The following is a 21,198-nucleotide window of genomic DNA, read 5'->3' on the forward strand; positions in this document are numbered from 1 at the left end:
TGATACCATCGGGGCAGTGGTGTGTAATGAATGCACCTTGTTTCATTTGCTACCATGGGATGGTTGCATGCATGCTTTGTGCAGCATGGTAACCAAATATGTGAAAATGAATCTTCAGCTTCAGGTAAACTCATTCACACTTCCTCATGGATCTTACGTGTATGTATGATCATGTGGTGATACACATCTGTGTGTATGAGAAGTATCCCAGATATATTAACAGAACAAGTTTTTTCCTTACTGAAGCATTATTAACTTTCTAATGTATTATGACTAAGTAAGTTGAAACAGAGCAGAAAGCTTTTTAACCAATTCATCAGTGGAAGCAACTAATTTTATAAGAGCTAGGAATAAGTTCTTGCAGCAAAAATAGCTATAATGGAAAAGTGTAACAGTGTTCTTCAGCTACCAAATTGACTGTAGAATCTATTACTTTCCTCCACTAAATTTAATGTATTTTGCTGTAAATTATGCTACAGGATCAAATGACTGGTCTCGTCAGCAGTTAACTTTCTTTTTCTCCATCATAAAATGGTGTCCTGGAAAGAGGTCAATGTTAATTTGAGCTCAGCTTTTTAGAGGGTAGAGCTGAATATCTAAAATCAGGTTGTTTGATGTGAGATCTCATGCTGATCATTGCGAAGTGATCTCTTTGCTCCACTTGGGAGCTTTGTGGTGGTCAGGGAGATTCTGAATGGGGTGGAGACCTCGTCTATCCTGATCTAGTTGTAGAGCCCAGGCCCTTCTGTGTACTGACCACTGGTTGGTGAGCTTTCTAATGCTGTCCTTCCGTCCCTCACAAAGAAACACTTGACCATCTTCTGTTTTGTAAATATGTTTTCAGTGTTCATTCATTAGACATTTTAGCTGTTTATCCCGTTTGATGTAGTTGGATAGGGCAATACATTAATGTTAGTTGGATTTCAATAAATCTAGGTTCAATTTTTTTACTGTCACATAATCTAATTGGAAAGACTTAGCTCTTTGAGTTTGAGCCTGCAGTGCAGTAGTGAATCTACTGATATCCCAAATGCCTGACTGGTATCTGGTCCTCTCTTTTAGTAGGCTAGACTAGTCACTGCATGCTTGTGTGCTTCGCTATTGCTGGGACAGCTATTTTGATTTGCCCATGAAATACACAGTTTGTGGAGTGAGCAGGTCTGCCCAGCTGAAAAATTCAGTGCTGCATTTAGTGTTGCTCCTTCGCCTTTGCTACATGACTGGTTTTCCCTGCAGATCCTCAATCTGTAAGTCTATCGCCTTTCCTACTGAGTTTTTGTAGTCTAAACCACATATAGTATGCAGTTCTAGGCAGTGTGCTTTGTAGCAGGAACCTATTTTTACAAACTTTAGTTGTCTAGAAATTGTCTCTGAGCTTTTTCTCTTCCCTAATCAATAATTATACAGGGAGGAAGGCTCATCTAGAGAAGATGGAATAAATTGTTCTTTTTGACAGCTAAAGTAAGTGGAGTTGGATCCTGCCATAAGTTTAGATTATGAAATAGTGAGTTTGAAAAATCTTGAGGTCGGTATGGTTTTGGTAATTGTTCAGGCTGATTTTCTTTCAGAGGGAGAGAGAACTTAATTCCCATGCATTACTTGTTTATTTATAATGAAAGGCAATCTGAATTGCTGTAGGTAAAAGAACACATAAGAAAACACGCAAATTAGCATGTGGAAGTATTTTCATATAACATTGATAAGCTGAAACCATTCTTGTTCAAAGAAAAATGTTTATCTCTGTTTACATTGGCCTCAGTTATGTGGCATAAGAAGGTAACATAATATTGAGTATTTCCTTTAACTGCTGGAAGAGATCTGTGGGAAGGGAAGCGGATGCCAAATTGGCTAAATGCCACCTTTTGCAATTTGTACTATATACAATATTGCTGTCAGTGGGGAAATTAACTGTTTTCCATTCTTTCATGAGAGGGAATTAAGTTTCTTGACCTTGATTTACAGTACAAGAACAGCAAGGGTGACCTGAGCAGAAGAGGCATGGGTTTGACCTTTAGAGCCACCTGAAGAAATCTGTAACTGCAGCTTTGATAGCTGAGCTGAATAAATCTAACTTCAGATGTGAGAGACTAAAGTGTTTCCTGCAAAGAAAAGGCAGAAAGAACCTGTTCAAACATGGCAGTGCCTGGAATAGACGGCGCTGGCACCACTAGAGCTGGAGGGCCAAGGTCCCTGTTCTGACCAGCTGGAGTGTTGTGAAGTCAATTTAGAGGCAGCCCATGTTGCTTTCTGTATTCTATCAACAGTTTTAAATGTTTACTTTTAGGGTAAAGCAAAGCCTTGACTGTAATAATTACGCAGCATAATAGGAGACCAAAATAAGCCTTCAGACTGCTGTGCCAAAATTCAATCATTAAAGCAGCGTCATAGTCTTCGAGCTGAAAAGATGTTAGCTGAAATTATTTCTGTAATTTTAATTAAGCTTTTGAATCTTAATGAATTTAAAAGAATTTTGAACTTGAAAGAATGTTCAGAAAATGGAATATAATTTCTGTAATGGGCTGAACGCCAGATAAACTGCTGTTGTTAATAATATTTAATTGCTGTATGACCTATTTCTTGCTCAGCCATTCAAATTATGAAGTGGATTTAGCCAGATGATTGTAAACAAAACTTTCTGCAAGTTCTTATTTCAGAGCAGCTATAGTTAGTCTTTGTGAAGATGGCTGAGGTGTCCTATAGGTTTCCTCTTGGGGTTTGTGGTTCTTTAAGGAAGGATCTTAAATGCTGTCCTGTAAGTTATAGGAGAGAAAATCAGCTTTGTAGATGATTGCTAGATTAGTCCTTGGAGCTACTGTGTCACCATTCAAAAGACCATGCTAGGATGAAATTTTTAGTTCCAGTACTCATTACTGTAGTATTGATAATTACTCTTTAAACTCCAGTTCAATCCTTAATCTCTCTTGATAACACCACTAACAAAGGAACAACAGAACAAATCATAGTAAAGTGACCTGTGCCACTGAGCAGAATTACTCAGTGTAATTAGCCACTGAAGAGCCATCAGCTTGGCTCACTACTGACCCTTACCAAATTTGAGCACAGAACCTTAAGGTGTGAACTGTTTTGTACTGTTGAATGTCCTGAGACTCTAAAAGGTATTGCTTTAGTGCTCTTCTGGAAACCACCAAGAATTTGAGAGCATCTACTCTGATTATTTATTTATATATTTAATATTTACCAGTGTCCCAGGAAATAATTAATTTTCTTATGTGAAAAGAGATCTTTGCGGTATGTGTTTCATTGATACTGAGGAAAGCATTAAATTATTCACATTTCATAAAAAATGGACGTTTGAATCACTGAAGTTGAGTTTAAGCCTTGAGTTTTCCATTATTGGTATGGAAAGTAATGGGTTGTTTTAAGTAACTTCAGATTGTGTTCTGCTCAAGCTCTGTGTACGGCTTCCACAAGTCAGGAAAGTGTTTGAGTGTAAGCTGCCATATTACAGCGCAGTAAGATTCTAAATTTCTTTCAGCTGAGTGGAATAGCCTTGATGTAACTGGAAAACCACTAAGGACAGTGTGAAGCAGCACTGGTACCAGTGAGTAGTTTTGGAACTTGCGCAAAGTATTTCACTTGTATATATGGTTGTGTTGTTTGATTTTTGAAATACTACCGTTTGGGAATTCAGACTAGAATCTGAAGTGATCTGAAAAACTAGCTTTAATTTCTCAAGTGTTTGATTTCAATAGGAATTGATATCTAATATTCGAAAAATCTCTTGAAGTGGTAGTGATGTTTACCTTTGAAAAATATATTTTTTTCTTCAGCAGCAGAATTTGGGCAATATGTTACAGTTACAGCCTCCTCTTTAGAAATATTCTGCAGTCTATATTATAGCTCCGTGTCTGGTATGAAGCTAATCATTGTGTTAGTCTGTATTATATAGACACATTTTGTTAGATGGTAGGATATAATTGTTCAATAAGCTTAAAAGGGAACATGGTTATTGTACTGGTCTTTTATAAAAGTTAGCCATTGGGTGATATGTTGTCTTTTAAAACACAGAACTGAGCTCTGGAGTCTGGGTACATCAGAAGGTCAGGCCTGTTGTGAGATGTTGGATTGCATGGAGAGCTTGCCTAGATGAGGAAGAGAATGCTAGGTAACCCTGTCCTAATTTATTTTATTAATCTAGAAAGGTTCACATCTTTGTTTCAATTTCATGTGTTTTAAGAGTGGAATGGGGTGAGAGAATAAATTGAACTTGTGTTAAATTGAAGTAAATATCATTCTTCTCTGTGGGAAGGTTGTGAACCTTCTGCTTCACTTCCTAAAGCAGATTTAAAACTGGAAATGAGTTCTTCCTTCTGCCCAGACAGGCATAGCTACCGGTGTGTTTCTGCAAGATGGGGCGTTGCATGTTACTGTGTGTGGGTGTCTGGGCTCGTGGACGGGGCACAGGGGAGGAGAGTATAGAGGACAAGGGAGGTGGTCAGTGAATGAAACTTCTGTATGTATACCTTAAGTTAAATATTTTGCGTGTGTAGTCAGTGAAACTGTCAGCAAATTCCATCTCTGGGATTGTCTGTAAGATCAGCCTGTGACTTACAGCTCTGGCAATTCCAGATGCAAGATCCATATTTCAAAGGAAAATGCTTTCTCTAAAGTAATCAGCCAGCATTCAGATAAAGAACCTCATTTACCCTTAAAGTGAAAAGGGTTTTTCTTCAATTTAATAGGTTTTGAACTGTCTTTATGGAAAGATTTCTTTTTTTCTTTAAGAGTTCTTTGAAGTTTGCTGCAGTGCAAGATATTTAACTTCAAAATCTTATTACTTTTTCCATAATGAAAGATTTAACAGAGGTGAAAAATAAAGGTTCACTGTAAGAGTTTAATTATTTATTATATGGTGAAAGGAATTGTCTTTTCATAGTGTTATCCCTGACTAAGGAGTTTAGTTAACATTGAGTATCCACTCATTAGGAAGACTTTTGGATAGTATTTTGAAAGCATTCATAAAACTATTAACTGTAGCTATTCACTATTCTTGTGTGCTGTGCAGAAGTATAACAGCTCCATTATAATTCACCATTATATATGCATTAGTTAATAGACACCAAAAACCCTGTTCGTAGATGACTACCTGAATTCTTTGTCAAAGGTCTTTTTAGTGATATTAAAATAATAAAGAAAGCCTAAAACTTGCACCTGCATAAGGATGTCTCCTCTGTCTTTGGAGAAGTTATTGACAAGTGAGGGGAAATGCACTGTTTGGACACGAAAAAAAAAAAGGAGCACTGCTACATCACTGAAAAACCAGGGGCCTTACTGGCTTCCATGTGCTGCTTTGTCCTGGCCTTGCAGTCCCAGATACGAGAAGATAAATATTGGAAGGAATTTTTTTGACCGCTCTGTCATGTTATAGACAGGTCCAACTGAGGCTTGCCAGGACCAGCTGGAAACAGAGCAGAAACTTGGGTTGCATGATGTTGATCTGTTACAACTCCAGCAGTGCATGAAATTGATGTCTCCAACCTGAGTAATTCATAAATAATGCCTCCTTTAGGAAAATGTGGCAGCTAGCAAACAAAAGAATTCAGATATTTGAAGGAAGACTGGCTTAGAAAATCACTTCTTCCCTCACAGTAATTTGTGAGTGGGAAGAACTTGGAACGATGTCAGATTGTTGAGATTTGGCTTTACTGAGTTTTGCTTCCAGTTGTGTACTTCTTGATGCAATAACAGAATATAAGATGTTAGCAGAATGTGACAGTGTGTCCTTCAGTACGTTTCAAAAAGGAGAGTCCCCACTCTTATCCTGTTCCAACCACTCTGTAGAGCATTGCATGTAAATCACTCAGCTGGTTTAGGGACCGGGCACTTCCTCTAAGCAAACAGTGGAATCTGGCAGTGTTATGGGTGTGTGTGCTGACACCGTCACCCGAGGCATGGAAGGTAGCATCCCCAGGCCTGCTTTCCCTTGTGAGGTGGTAACAGGCCACAAGGACCTTGTACCAAGAGAAAATTCTTTCGTGAGCACCATGGCTACTGAATGGCCACGGTCTATAAAATCTAAAAAGTTAAGGAAAAGTTGCCAAGTTATGCCTTTGAGTAAAATGTGTTCTATTCATAGATATGCCATCATTTGAAATGTCTGTTACATTTCTTTAATAGTTACTTTTTCTACTGTTCTGGAAAGGTAGTCTTAACCTTTATTCTTTTGGCTTTCTTTTGCTGCTAAGGGAACACCAGACATTAATGAAATGTCAATGATTATTGCAGTTCAATTTTCTTATATAATTAGAATTTAATGGCTAGAGAGCTTAGAGAGACTAAATAAAAGGAACGGTGTTCACTTTCAGATGTGTGTTCTTGCATTTTCCAGATCAGTTTTAATAACAATCATAAAGATATCCTGGTTGTTCTGAAATTCAGCTTTGGTTCTTTTTCAGAATAGTAAGATATTAGATTTGGCTGAATTCTATTTTGGTTCTGTTTGGATGTGGCCAAGTTATGCCATTGGCAAGAACAGTGCAGCTCAAACCAGCTAGGTGAGCAGACTCAAGCAAAGAAGCCTTTGTATGCCTTGTATAATGTCTAGATCTTTTTTAACATCCCTTCAGATTGTAATCTACTGAGACTACATCAGATGACAAAAAGTTATGAAGACATGTAACCAAACTGAGCATTTGTTTTAACAGTCAAGATGGAAAAGGAGTCTGACTGGGACACGTAAAATGACTAAGATGGGAAGTTGGCAAAGCTTTAATAGGCAGGCATTTGTCTGTGTTATAGTTTGATTGCACAATTAGCGGGTTTTTATTATTGTGCCAATTGCTGCAATCCACTTATGTGGCAGCAGTCAGACTCGTTCCAACTTCTTGCAACATCTAGGATGCAAAGGAAGCATTTAATTCCTTCAGCCTGCTGCAGAAGTGAATACAGAGCCTTTCTTCCAGGAAGCCGCCATTAGTATGTGTGGAGGTCCAAATGTAGTTGGAAATAATTACTTCCTAAATAAATCTTTCTTACAGTAGAAGCCTAGGATACCAAGTAGAGCTAAAAATAACTTTTTTTTTTTCTTTCTCTGAGATATTTATTATTTTTTTTGCTTGGTGATGAAATGGGCCATGAGTTCCTTTTCATGGAGAAGTTTGATTTAGTATTTCTGCTCTTTGTGTATATTCAGTTTTGCCAATTTTATGTTTACTCTTACACAGTTACATTTTTTCCATATTTTATCTCAGTGTCTGTGTACACTTTGAATGTAATAGCTTGCTGTAGGAGTGATTACAGGTGCCCAGAGTAGTTTGGTTTCTTTAGCAGTTATTAATTGTTGAAGGAACATGTGAAATATGGAGTATTCAGTCTTCCAGTTGTAAAGAAAATAATGCTCTGTATTTCCCACTTTCATTTTAAATGATACCTTGTCCTCTGTAAGAATGCCCTCAGTTCAGCTTTTCATGGTGTGGAACTAAAGTCAGTCAAACTTTGTGTAGATCTTTAAAATTCTAGCCAGCTTTCTGGGATACCTCGTAGTATGGGATGTTTAGCAAACTGGCATCTTTGCTTTTCTGTAGCTGAGAGTTTCATTGTTTTTTGTGAGATGTAAAGCTTTATAAACTGAGAATTGGCTGCCAGCTGGGTGATCCAATTTTCTGTAGAAAAAGCTTCACCCTTACATGGTGTTGTCTCACTCAGAACCACAGCACAATGTGCTTTACTTCGTGTCCGTTCTGGATCTAGCTTACTGCTTTGTTACTTTAATGAAGAGAGAGCTGCTTCATCCAGCTTGTCTGTGGACTGTAGCAAGGGATTTGTGTCACCAGGTAAGATGGTTTTAGGACTGATATATATTGAGTTATCCTATCTGAAATGGACTGAGACGTTGTGTGTGTATTTTAAAGGCTCTGTGAAAATACACTCCATTGCTCACACACACTGCCAAATTAGAAAGTGGTCGAGAACCAAGTATCTGACTTGAAGTGCTATCTGTCCCAGCTGCTTGTGGGTTCTCAGCCTATTGGGTCTGCCCACTGTTAGTCTGAATTCAAGCACAGGAGGGTATGTGCAGAACTGATTTCTGGTCCCTAGGTCCAACTGTTTCACTCATCAGATGTCTTCTGTTGAGCAACACTGCTTGCTGGTATCAGTGTCATCTGTGTGTGTGTGTAGACACATTGCAGTCACCTTCTTTCGTGGTACTTGCAAGCTCCTTTCTTTTTCTTGCCTGAAGGGACACTGGCTCTTACAGAACTGTTTTCAATGTATATTTTTAGTTACCAATGGCCAGTGAGGGAGGGAAAAAAAACTTATTGCGGAAACATCTATAGTGAATTTTTATGCAACTGAGTCACTCTTGTAATATAGTAGCCTCTTGTGTTAGATGCAACTAGTTCTGTGCGTAGTTGGATTTTTATACTGCTCTCTCCTGCCTCACCCTCAAATCCTCAGTGTAAAAAGAAAATGTGCATCACAAACATGGAGGTACCCCTTTTCTTAATAAAACATTTTTTTTCCTGCTAGATGCTAAATTTTAAGGCTTTCTCTAGTTAAATAGTTTGGGTTTATTTTTCACTCCAGCATAAGAGGGATTAATAATTACATGGTGCTCTTGGTGTGTGTGGGTTTCTTTGTAGAGCAGTCTGGCTTGGTGTTTTGTCAGAGACCAATCTAAAAGCAAAGCTGTTGACCCCTCTTTGCCCAGTACAGAAGAGAAACCTATCTCCTGATGCATGAATCATGGAAGGAGAAGCACTTCAGGCAGTTTCCAGGAATATGTAAAGCTGTTGAGGTAGAGTCGAAACAAATGATACTAAAGTGTCCTTACCTTCCTGGAAGGAAGAGGGAAAAAAAGGGAGAAAAATCATAGCTATTGTTCATATCTGAACTATATTAAAGTTAACAATAGAGCTTGAAAGGTTTTTATAATAGAAACTTGTCCAAATGATTTATTTAGTGTACTCCAACTCTGAAGTATTCTTCAGATGAAGGAAGATTTTTGCCATAATTACGATTTTGCTGCTCTGACAGGCATTCATGTCAGCGTCAGGGCTCAGAATGCAGTCATCCTAAACATGCAATCCTGTTGTGTGCTATGGGAAGGATGTGCAAAATGGAACTGACTTCATGGATGAAGGGTCAGGTACAAAGTATGTTTTCTAAATAAAGCAATGATCAGTTGCTAACTCCAGACCAGAAAGTCAGCTGTCTATGCATCAAATATAAGACAAAATAAAACTTAAAAGGAATGATACTATTGAAGAGAGATCAGGAATTCTTCCCTGAGCTATGCCATTGGTAATTTCTGTTGTACAGCACAAACGAACTCATATGAGAACATGTCACCAGTACACTGTTTATCCACATACCGGAATGTTTGGAAATAGTAGTTCTGTGAACCTTGCTGGATTGTCAGGGGAATAAGAAGCAAATTTTCCTGGAGGTAGTTTATCTTTAAATAAACTCATTTAAGACTGATTAGTTAATGCTAGTGTAAGATATTTACACTATAATTGTTTCTAAGTAGCAGTAACCTGTGATGACTGAAGCGTTGTTGTATGTGCTTTACTCCTCCCTCCCCTCTATTTATGTGTACTCTTAATTCTGTGAAGAACTGCGTTATATCTGAAACGGTATTACTGTGGTGCACAGACAATAAGTACTGTCTTTCTGCCAGGATCTGGATGGAAGACTCCTACACGGGGTGTAGGAGCAAGCATTAGCAATTCAGCATGCATGTATTCTGTGTGTTTATATAATACTGAAAAGTATTTTTAGATAAAATCTTAAACTAGTATTTTGACCATCTGGTTTAATTATAAGAATCAGAGCCCACTTTCACAGTTGTAAACTTGTCACAGGCAAAGTCGGGTCAGGTAATTGGATTATTTCTGTTTTGGTAAATATCCTTTCTGGTGTAACCTGTACGTAGTTCTAAAAATCTCTTTGGTCTCCTGAAAAAGCAGAAGTTTCCTAATCAGATCAGAGATGGAACATAATATTAGTGGTAGATGAGAGATCTTCTGTACAAGAAAGTTGTGCTTGGTATTTTTTTTTTGCTTGCATTTTACTGAGGTTGCAAATTCTGCTGAAACATGCAAGAGTTGATAAACTCGTAAACCATGTCATGATGTTATCTGTTACCGGTCACAAAATATATTGGAGAGACATTGAGGACAGATGCTTTGAAGACATCAATTTAGATCAGAGATATAACATAAATGGTGTGGATAGGAAAAATAAGAAAGAACCCTTGTTTATGAGACTAAAGAAGGCACAGTTTATGGTGTAGAAGAGGAATAATTTTTTTATATATATATTTGGCTCTTCATAACGTTTCATTGTAGAATTCATTGCAAAAAGATGTTTTGGAGACCAAAGTTATAAAAAGGGCTACAGAAACCAAAGCAACTTCTCCACGCATTTTGGGATATGCTGAATGGTCTTACATACACAAAGCTGGGTAATCAACACTTGATAGATTTCTTGAGGCAAAAGGGCTGGGAGAATGCACTGGAAAAAACACCTTGCACATTCCCTAAACTTATTTAAACAACATAATGTACTTGCTAATGCACGATATTTTGACCTGTGAATATGTATCATTGAATATTGTATACTGGTTTAAATGAAAGCTTAGCAGTTGAGTTGTCTTTATAATGGGAAGATTTAGTCTTTTTACCGTTGAAATAAATCAATTAATAGAGATCATATGAGATGAACCCTTTTAGTTCTCTTGGACTGAAAGTCCATGAAAACTTCTGTATGGCCAAGGTGATTCTTGTGGAAGCTGGGGAAAAGCCATCTCATAGTATTAAAACGTTAGGGTCTGTGTCAGATTTAGCTCTCACATGGTACCTTATTGCCTGCAACATTTGGACATAGGATTCTGGCTGCAGTGGCTATTACTGAACCAAGGAAATCTGAAAATACCAGACTAGAAATAAAATCTTTTATTTCCTTAACAAAACTGAAAAAGCTAAATTCATGCCTATTGTAATTTTTGCTCAACTCAAATGATAAGGCATATATTCCTTTATCCATTATTGCTAGAACTGGAAAGCTTTTGCCATTTGGGATTTCCTTGGGTGACCAACAGTAGCAGAAATTGAATTGTGGTCATAGAAAGAAATAAGCTTTATATTCCATGTCCTTGCAAAGCTTATACATTGAACTGGCTTTAGTTGAAACAACACTATCAGATTGCTTTTAGATTCGTCTCTGCAAATTTATCACCATCTTTCCTACATTTGTGATAGCTTGCTAATAAAGTCCCTGAGCATATGTGTGAAAAGAAATGCTTCACACAGAATGAGAAATGTGAGTTTGGATTTTCAGACAAAATATACCACTAAAGACCTTTTTTTCCTTAATATGCTCAAAGTTGGTCTTTTTTCTGCCTAATTAACTTTATTAATATTAAAGATGACAAACTGTCACTTTCGTAATTCAGGGGATCTTAACTTTAATACTTATCTTGGGACCCACAAGAAACGTGTTACCATGAATGGTCTGTCAACGTATAGTAAGGGAGCCAGTGCGCTATGCTTACCTCACTCTAATGCCAAAGAAAAAGTTTTTCTAAGTCATAAGCCAGACATACAAGAAACATCTGAAAATAAATTTTTTTTAGTGTAACAGAAATGAGGAGATGAAGGGGAAAATAACTCCAAGTGGTTTACCTTGTGTTTTTTTTTTTTCCTGGCTCTGAGCCACTTTTTTTTTTTTTTCCCCCCTCTGAGAAGATTGCAGGCTGGACAAGACAGCTACATTTCCTTCCAGTCTCGCATGAGAGACGCAGGAACAGCTGACGTGAGCTCGGGAAGATGTTCTTTTCTGCAGCAGCATCTGGCATAGCACACCTACAGCTGTGATGTATCGGGGGGGGGGGGGGGTCTGTGTGCTTTTGTTGCTGTCACTGGTGTTAAAGCAGCTTCTGCAGATCTCTCCATGGTTTCTATAAACTGGTAGGGGTGTAGCTATGACAGCACTGAACTCAGCACGGGTAACTGCCTGAGCATGTACTTGAAATGTTAAATAGATTTTGCAGCGAAGTTGACCTCTGTATTTTCGAATTGTATTTAGTATCTTCAAGCTAGTTTAGGTGTTTCTAGGGATGGGACTTAGCTGTCTACCATGTTGTGATATGCTATTGTGAATCTCTCCTGGCCTCCTATTATCATTGTCCCTTGGAGCCTTTGCTGGTGCTGTGCCGAAATTGCGGGTGCTGTAGGGCATCTCGGGCAGCACTGGATGCCTGCTGTTAGATTGGTCCATCAAGCCACAGGTTCAAAAGCGAGGTTGGGAATTACCACTTGAGCTGAAATCACTGCAGTGATCACTGCAGTGATACCAGCTGTACACATACACTGAGATTACCTGCTGCTTAGGTTAGTTACACTGCAGAGAACAATTTAATTGCATCTCTTCATTTTAATTAATATTTACATCCTATGTTATGGCATGTATTCATAACATTTCTGTAATGTCTGTCTGTCTAAATAATTAATGCCTATGAAGGATTCATATTGAAGAATATCTTCTAAGATGCCATTTAGTAATTAGGTTTTTAAATTTTCTTTCTAAAATGAAAAACTGATCAAAAACCTGAAGTAATTGGTTTTTATAGGGCATAACTGTGCAGTAACTTCAATATTTTTAAAGATTAGCCTTTTGTTTACAGCTCTTAATCGAAATCTGTTTTCTTCACTTGAAGAAAGGGAGAGCTACTCTTTTTTTTTTTTTTTTAACTATTATTCACCTTCGAGAAAAGAGAGGGGTGAGGAACAATGTTGTTGAAATCACACCCTCTCTATGAATTGAGAACAGACATCCAATGGTCAGTGAGTTACACAAATCTTCTATCACACTTTGGAGGTAAAATCTCTAAAGATGGTGCCCTATCTCTTGTTGTCTTCTCAACCACAAAAAGGAGAACATGAGCCTACTCTTAAATCTTCCCATCTGCTGCAGTCTCTTCTGTTCCGTCTCCTTCTCATCAAGTATGGCATTGATGTTGCACTGAGGCACCTGAGTTGAGGCATTGAGGCAATAGAGCATGAGAAGAGAAAGCTTTTTTTTTTTCTTTTTTTCCAGTAGTTGATAGGGAAGATACAAAGAGGCAGGTGATGTGTTTAGTTATCTGTATTTCTTCCCTGTGTACAATCTGTAAGGTTTTGTGCTCTGATAGGCAGCACGCTTAGTGGCTAATGTCTTCAAGGTAACATGAAGAGTCTTGGATTTCCTCTTCTTTTTCCTGGGTCATGGTCTGCATTTTCATATCCTCTAATGTATTCATATCCGCTTCTCTAAAAGGCATTGTTTATATTCTTAGTGTATTGGAAAAAATGACATCGACTTTCACCCATTTGAAGCACAGAGCATATGTCAGTAAAATACTAAGTTTATAAAAAAGTTTGTCAGTCATGTAAGTACTGGTAGAGAGGTAGACTAGACTTCTAGAGCATCCATAGATGTAACTGCTTTTGTGGGTTTGTCAGGCTTCATTGAACTAGCAGGCTTCTTCTGATTGCTGTTTGCTAGTTCAGTTCTGAAATAATGTTTGCTTTTTCCATATTATTTAAACTTGTTTCTACAATGAGATAAAGAACCTATACGTAGGCGCACGTACCTGTATTTGCTTCTAATATAACTGACCTACAGTGAAATAGAACTGAGTGTATACCTACTGTTTTTTCACAATTTATGAGAATTGTTCTGGCTGTTGCAGTCATAGCTGGATTAAATATATATCCTGTCTTCATTCCAAAATGAGTTTTCCGTAAATTCTGAAGGCCAAATGAAATCCTAACACTGCAAGCACCACAGATTGCAGTTTTGCTGTGGGTGTTCAGAGCAGTCTTTATTTCAGCTGTATAACTACAATAGAATCTTTCTAGTAAATTCTTACTCAAAGTAAGATGTAGGCAGTATGTGTAGCTGTGTTTGTATGCCTTTCTGCCCCCTAAAGAAATAATGTCTTTTCCCCTTGCATGGAGGTGCATTTATCCATTTGAGACACTTGCATCCACTTCTGTGTTACTCAAAGCCTGTCTTGAAAATACTCTCTATTAGCTAGAGCTGATAACATATGTAAGGCTTCCTTTGGTTATACTGGATGGATACCATTTTGTACTCTTTGTCCTTCACAGAGTAAACCTGTTTAATTTTCTGCAATATCAATTATTTGAATTGAAATTTCAATAGTTGTTTCAATTATTGATTAAACATTTGCCAATATTTTTGTTGTGGTTTAGTAAGGATAGTGATTTGATAGAAGGAGACAGCTCTCAACTGGTTTTCAAATCCTCATGAACAAAACTTTTAAAAGAAAAAATAAATCCATCAGTGGGTATATGCTTGAAATGCTTTTTTCAGGACCTATACCTGAGACAAGTCTGTCACCTGTTGGTCTGTTACACATGCATCACTTTCCACTTCAAAAATAGCCACAATGTGGGGGATACAGGATAGAATCGGATGAGTTTCAAAGTAAGGAGGGAATTAGATAAACACTTTGGTAAGGATTATGTCTCCCTTTGCTTTCTCCCTGACCAAATCTATGATTTTCAGGATTAGGTCATTGCTGCCTACTTTTCTCACTCAAATCAGGGGTTGCCAACTCCAGTAGGAATAGAGTGAGGGTAATGCTGGGCTCTACAGAAAGACTCCACTCACTTTCTCTGCTTTAGAATGGGTGGATGGCTGAATGCGAACAAATCAAAACAGTGTAAGGGCTCTACAGTGCTTGTTTCCTTGGCTGCGTGACCATTTTATACAGATTACTTGTTATGGGGCATGATTTCATCTCCCAGAAAACACTAGTTTCCATTTGTCTATTTTATGTCCTTTCTCATAATGTGCTTTCAAGTATTTTAACTGATGCAACTGGAAAATTATAAGGTATTTAACTCCTCTCTTATATTTAAATTGGAGGAAATTTTCCTTTGAGCATTCTTAGTAATGTAACTCACTTACCTGTACTTTGTATTCTCAAGGTAGGTTCTTTTTAATTTTTCTCTCATTTGCTTTTTCTTTTTATATAGGAAAATTCTTCCAAGTAAACAATCCCTTACTGTAGTCCATGTGTAACCACAGCACTTCATTTTTAATGTTAGCTTTATTAAATTGAACATAGTTAAGGCTCGTATCCTCTTTTATCTATTTTTTTTCCAGAGGTGTTATCCTAGCAATTTGAAAACACGTTTTCAAGAATGACTGTTACATTGATGGAGGCATTTTGTTAGGCTAGGCGAGAACAGAGAAGTCTGTCAATATGTCTATTCTAAGCACTGCCTCTGTGCTGCACACCTGTTCAGAGAATAAATGTAAATCACAGGAGCCCCTTGGGTAGGGATGTCAACTAAAAGGATGCATATTCTGTGTCCTGGGGATTATTTCAGTGAAATCTGAGATGTTTTGGTTCCAAATTAGAGTTCTGAGCCTTTTATCTGATCTAGAAGAGGCTGTTAAAGACCTCTACTTCATTTATGAGCATGCTGGAGAAGTACTTTTGTTACTGTGCTTTCTTTGTAAGAAAAATTTGTGTGCCTCTCTTTCCTTTGAAATCTTGTATGGAAAGAGGAGAAAATGGAGAAGGGGAAAGTATTCAGTATGTTTTTTCTTAAGGGTGTGTGTGTGTGAGAATGCTGGAAATGTCTTTTACCCCACCCTTACCCCACTTACCAGAGTAACTAATTTCACTAAAGAATAAAAAGCCTCAAGTGCAGTTAAGAGCACAATATTCTATTGTTTGCTTTGTGCTTTTATCACATAACTGTAAATTCATTACTTATTTCATCAAGTATATTATCCCTCTACTTCATTTGGAACCTTATAAACCAGGGGCTCTGTAACTCACTGTGCAAGGAGCTTTTCCACCATGGCTCTGTGTTAGAGAACCTAACTTTATCGCCAGTGGTGGAGCTGACATAGATTACTGCTACCTCTATTAGAGTAACTAGTCTTTTGTGTTACTGTTTCTCGCTGATTTCATCTCTGGTGCGTAACTAAATGCCTAAATGTCTTTCAATTTTTATTTGCCTTTATCTAAAAGCACAGGTTAAAAACTCAGCATATTAACTTTGAAATCAGCCTTTTTATTAACGGTAAGGTTGTCGTAAATGTTTTCTCACCTGACTTAGTCCTGAGGATCATGGGTGCTGTTAAACAGTAAGAGGAACATTTCAGCATATACCTGTTAAAGGCTAATCTATTACCTTTCTATTAACTAGACTGAGTTTACCAAGCCCCGTAGGCAACGCCAGGCTGTCAAAATTTTTTTCCTGTCTTAGGAGTAATTTGGAGATAATGTAGTAAGAACAGTATTCCTGAAGTGATTTGTCAATGTAGTCTGTCAAGATGAGTGAGAACTTGTGTGGTATGTATGCAGAGGCATGTATTAGAATTACGCTTTAGGTTTTCTGTTCTTTCATCAGCCACACTCAATACTGAATTTTTATTGCCATTTTTATTTAATAGTCTGATTATTTTCCATGAAGTTCTTGAGAGCTTGCATATATTATGCACATTTTCCTGTGCCATGCACTACAGACACTGTATCTTGCTTCTGTTTCTTTTGTTGCTTGAGTTTGACCTGCATGTTTAGGTGCATTAATTTACATTTTTCTGCTCTTCAGTTTTCTTCTACACCTGTGATGCTATATCCAATTGCTGTGCTCTGAAGCTTGGAGCAGATATCCATCTGGGAAGCCTTTTGAATTTTTTCACATTAATTTTGGAGAAAGAACGAATATAACTTGCTCTTCAAGTGTTTGAATGCCATCAAGCACACCTGAAGGAGGTGAAATGAGTTTTTATGAATAGGCCCTGGAATCTGTCTAAATGACTTGAATTCCACTGGGGAGAGTTGGCTTAAAAAGCGATGGGTTTTGCAGCTTCCAACTCAGACTTTAAACTTGTCCAGGAAGCTAAAGGAGCTCACCGTATTAACAAAAATATGGTAAAAATTCCTCTGTCCTCAAATTCAGTTTCAGCTTGCAGCTGCCCCACTCTGAGATGTGTTTCAACACATGTTCTTTGCTCCTTTACTCAAGGATTTTTGAGCCTCTATGTTCTAGTTGTGTAGAACAAATCATGACATTTCAGCTAAACAATGGAATCTATATACCCTTTCACAATGATTTTTTTTCTCTCATTTGAAGGGGGGTGGAAAAGTGAAACTTGTATCTATGGTCAGAATAATAAAATGGATTTTATGTGGAATGACAATTGTACATTTAATTAAAAAAAAAGGGGGGGGGGGAGGGGGAGGCGAGAAAAACGAGAAAAACCTCACAGCTTGGCTCTTAAGAAGAACTAGGGCTTGCACAGACCAGTATTTTGAAATTTCTTGTGTAGTCCACCATGACCTCCATCTTGTCCTGCGGGTACTATTATGTTCCTGTGTCAGTCAAGAGACTCCTGACCTCTTTTGACACCTTGCTGATATCTTCTCCTGCAATTTCTCACAATTCCAGATAATCTTAAGAGGAAAGCAAAGAGTTGTGAAACTATGACAGAAGTACATCTAACTGCTGGTACTTCTTATAGAGCAGATTTCTTAGCTGGTTCTGTTCAAAAAGCCATTTACTACAAAAGCTTGAAATAGGCTCATAAGCCAGAAATAGCTGCATGTGTACGTACCTGTATCTTTATCAGTATGTTCCTGTACCTTGTTTCTGATATATGTGCGTACCTATGCTACCACCCAATGCAGTCTCAACAATTTTAGATTGTTTTTTTTCTGATATAATGTAAACCTGTTCTGTGCACTTACTGTAGGGATAATCTCAATATAAACAAAATAATCAGTATGAAGAAATCAAAGATCATCCATCAATCTGTTCTTTGTGTAGACTGAACTATCAGCAAATACGGTGCTGATAAATGCGTGTATGACCTTATTAGCGTAATAGCAATTGGAAATAAGAGATTTATAATGCAAAAGAATGGCTGAAAGATGCATTTCCTAGTGTTTGCCTGTTTCTGTGCATGTATTTATGGTAATAGGCACAAATCTTTAAACTGAAATATTTACATGAGAAACCTAAACAATCTTGATGGTAAACTGTAAGGATCTAGAGCTCTTCCTGTTTTGTGTTCATGTAGCACTAGTGAAGCATGGTTCCACTCTACTGTTTATTGTTAGTGTTGTATTAATGACAAATGATATATAGGCACATGGATAGGCTTTATTTTTCCAGCTGAGGATACTAAATTTTTACTGAATACCAGAAATTTCTAGCAACCCAACTTTGAATGTTAATTTTTTGCAAACATAGCTTTTTCTTCTCATTATGAATAAGTAGGTGCAATTTTCCAAATACTTTTTTTTAAACTCAGAAATTACCAAAAGTTACCAAAAAGACCTTTCATACAACCTTTTCTTCTCAGATGAAGATTTCCTTCTCTACTGATAGAAGTTAACAAGATTAAGTGAATAATCAGATATTGAGTTGTTCTGCACAACTGTAAAAAGTATATACAAAAAAAAATCAAATATTACTTCATAAGGTATTTGCAGAAATTATATTTGGAATGAAAAAAGGATTTATTAACTCAAAATAGGATTTTTGAAGCAGTAATGCTCTTTAAAGATTTAATTTTTTTCTTCATTATTCAGACTTCAACAGATCACGAGTTTAACTCTCAGTACTGTTGAAAAAGACATCTGACATGTAAAAGCAGTGTATGTTCTATATAAAATATAAATTTATTGGCAGAGATCCTGATTTTATTTCATTGAAGATAGGAGAATTTCCTGCTTATAAAAATTGTGAGAGGAATTCTGTGTTTTTTTCTTTTCCTTTCAGTTCATGAAACTCTGTTCATCTGGTAAATATTAATGTAACTTAGTGAATGTCTTTATTTTGTTAGTCAAACTAGGGCTAACAGTGGGAAGCCCAGATAACCACACTAGAGGGAGAATGCTGTTCTCTGTACCTGAAGCATAGTGTGTGTAGCCTTTCTCAAATACTGCCTTCAGTGGGTTTTTCAGGAGTTCAGGAATTGAGATCTTTCCTGGGGGGAGTTGAATATGAGGGCAAATTGGATCTGTGATTTTGACAAAGCAAAGAAGATAAGTTTGGGAGAAAGCTGACCAATGCCACCAAGTGTGGACACAGATAGTTAATGGAGTACTGACCTCTTTCATTTGACCTTGTTTTGGTTATCATCTGAAACTTCTGTGGATTGGACAAGGCTGTTCTCCACTTCCAGGCTTTGTAAAAGACAAGGGGATAACAGATCAGATACAAAATGGATCTTGAGGCAGATATGCTCTTGCAAGTTCTGGCTCAGGTGATTGTCAGGTCCTTCAGTTTGCTAAAAATCAAAACACAGGTATCTGTAGAAGACGAGGACGGGACCTCATTTGAAGATGCCAGCCTTATTGAGGAGGAGGATTAGGGTATTTGAGAATAAGAAGAGACTTGGGATGTGGCAGGAGAAAAGGTTTGTGTTTGCGTGCTCCTTGGAGAGAGGAGGCTGATAGATGTATAATTGGAAAGGCTGGAGGAGGAGTAGCAGCACTGGGAAGCAACACAGAAGGGAAGCAGAGGGAGGGCTGCTTGTAGTTGGAAGAAGGTGGAAGGAAGAAGTATTAATGAGAAAGACATCTGCCTTGCAAAGGGGCACATAATTCCTTTTTAAAAGGAGGCAATAAATGTCCTTGGAGTTCTTCAGCTCTGTAATAAGAAGTCACAATGTTTTAGAGAAATAGTATTTATCTGCCCATACAGATGTTAGAAATGTAGGCATATAGCCAATCACCTGGAAGATGCTAAGATCAATAGGAGCAACAAACTGACTTCAGTTGACTTCAAATATAGCAGCTACTTTTAAAGATTTTATATATAGTATTGACACTTAAAACAGGCTGTGTGTAACTATAAGAACAAATTGTTTGCAACTGCATTAACTATGGGAAAGCAATGATATTACTTAATACTTTGAAGGGCCTTTGTATTGATACTGTTTTGTTTTCATGAAGATAGTTCAAAATGTGCTTTTAGCTGCAGAAAATGATACTTAATATTCCTTAATTTCTTATTTAGTAAGCAAACTTTACCATCAGTGTCCAGAGTGCTGAAGATAGGGAGAATTCAAATACACAGGAGTTCTCTGGAAACATGGCTTTAAGTTGTCATTTCATGAGCAGAAGCATGAGGCAAAGGTTGGAAAGTTTAGCAGAATGGAAAGATTAAAGTTGCCATTCATAATTTTCAAGATAGAAAATAATCCATATTATTTAATCTTACTGATCATTTTGCTTCTCTGAAAATACCAATCTAGAAGATACCCACTCTTAGCGACTTGTGAAGTTCTAATTGAAAATGGGGGTTTTATATTTTTGACTCATCGCAAACACTAAACCAGATACAAAAATGTATTTTTTATCAGGGCTTCATTGAGACCTAGAAGAAGCTGGATTAGCAGCCTCACAGTTTGGAAATGTTTTCAGAAAACATTATCTCTAACTGCAGCCAAGGAAGCATTGTAATAACAACCTTTGTACTAGATAAAGAGCACACAACCGGTCAAAACATTGCTCTGTTCCACTCTGCAAACCATAATGACTATGGGAACATGACATTTACAGACTTCCAGGATGAAGATTCTATTTGATCCTTTTTTATAGTGATCATTTTCTTTCTGTTATATTGACTGCTTCCTTCAGTCTTTTTGACAGTAGTCATGACAGTGATATCTTCTATTTTGTAATACGAGGCTTGCAGAAATGATTCCTATAATCTAACCTAATGATCTTGAGATGATGTACAATGACCTCTTCTGAAACTTGCACATTTTATAAGCTCTCATAACTTTAGATCTTGAATTCAACTTTTGCTTTGCAAGCTGACTTCCTAGCTCTGGTGTTCTGTCAACTGGTGAACTGTCAACTTCTACCCCTAAGTTAAGTCTTTTGTGAAAAAAGGACCAGCTTCAAAAATTGATATGTTTACAGGCGAAGTGACGTGGCTCCCTGGTTATTCAGTTCATACTATGTTTGTTATTTTCTGATATGCCTCATGAAATTCTCTGAAAGTATTTTTCCAAATGGTGAACTTCCTCCAGAAACACTGTAGATTTAATGCCAATAATATACATGTATATACACACACCTCCCAAAATTAAGAGGGCTGATATTGATCAAGTAGATATTTGACACTCTTCAGCATAGAATAGAATGAGAATAGTAAAGAATGATTTTGGGGGTGGAATGAGTGTCAC

The 21,198-nt window shown here is 37.3% G+C and overlaps 1 protein-coding gene across 2 annotated transcripts in view; it reads left to right on the forward strand.

The window, feature by feature from the left end:
• CLSTN2 (calsyntenin 2) overlaps nt 1–21,198 on the forward strand; it is a 344,598-nt gene that overhangs the window by 22,581 nt on the left and 300,819 nt on the right. Inside the window, exon 1 of one of the 2 annotated variants that reach the window (XM_080605195.1) lies at nt 4,093–4,126. The exons of the other annotated variant lie outside the window; for it this stretch is intronic. Within the exon in view, the coding sequence (XP_080461321.1) occupies nt 4,108–4,126 (19 nt within the window). The 5' untranslated portion in view covers nt 4,093–4,107. Of the gene's footprint in view, nt 1–4,092; nt 4,127–21,198 lie in introns of those variants that run through there. 2 annotated transcript variants of the gene reach the window in all.

The sequence above is a fragment of the Anser brachyrhynchus genome, assembly GCF_964034855.1.
Source record: "Anser brachyrhynchus genome assembly, chromosome: 9".
Taxonomy (NCBI): Eukaryota; Metazoa; Chordata; class Aves; order Anseriformes; family Anatidae; genus Anser; species Anser brachyrhynchus.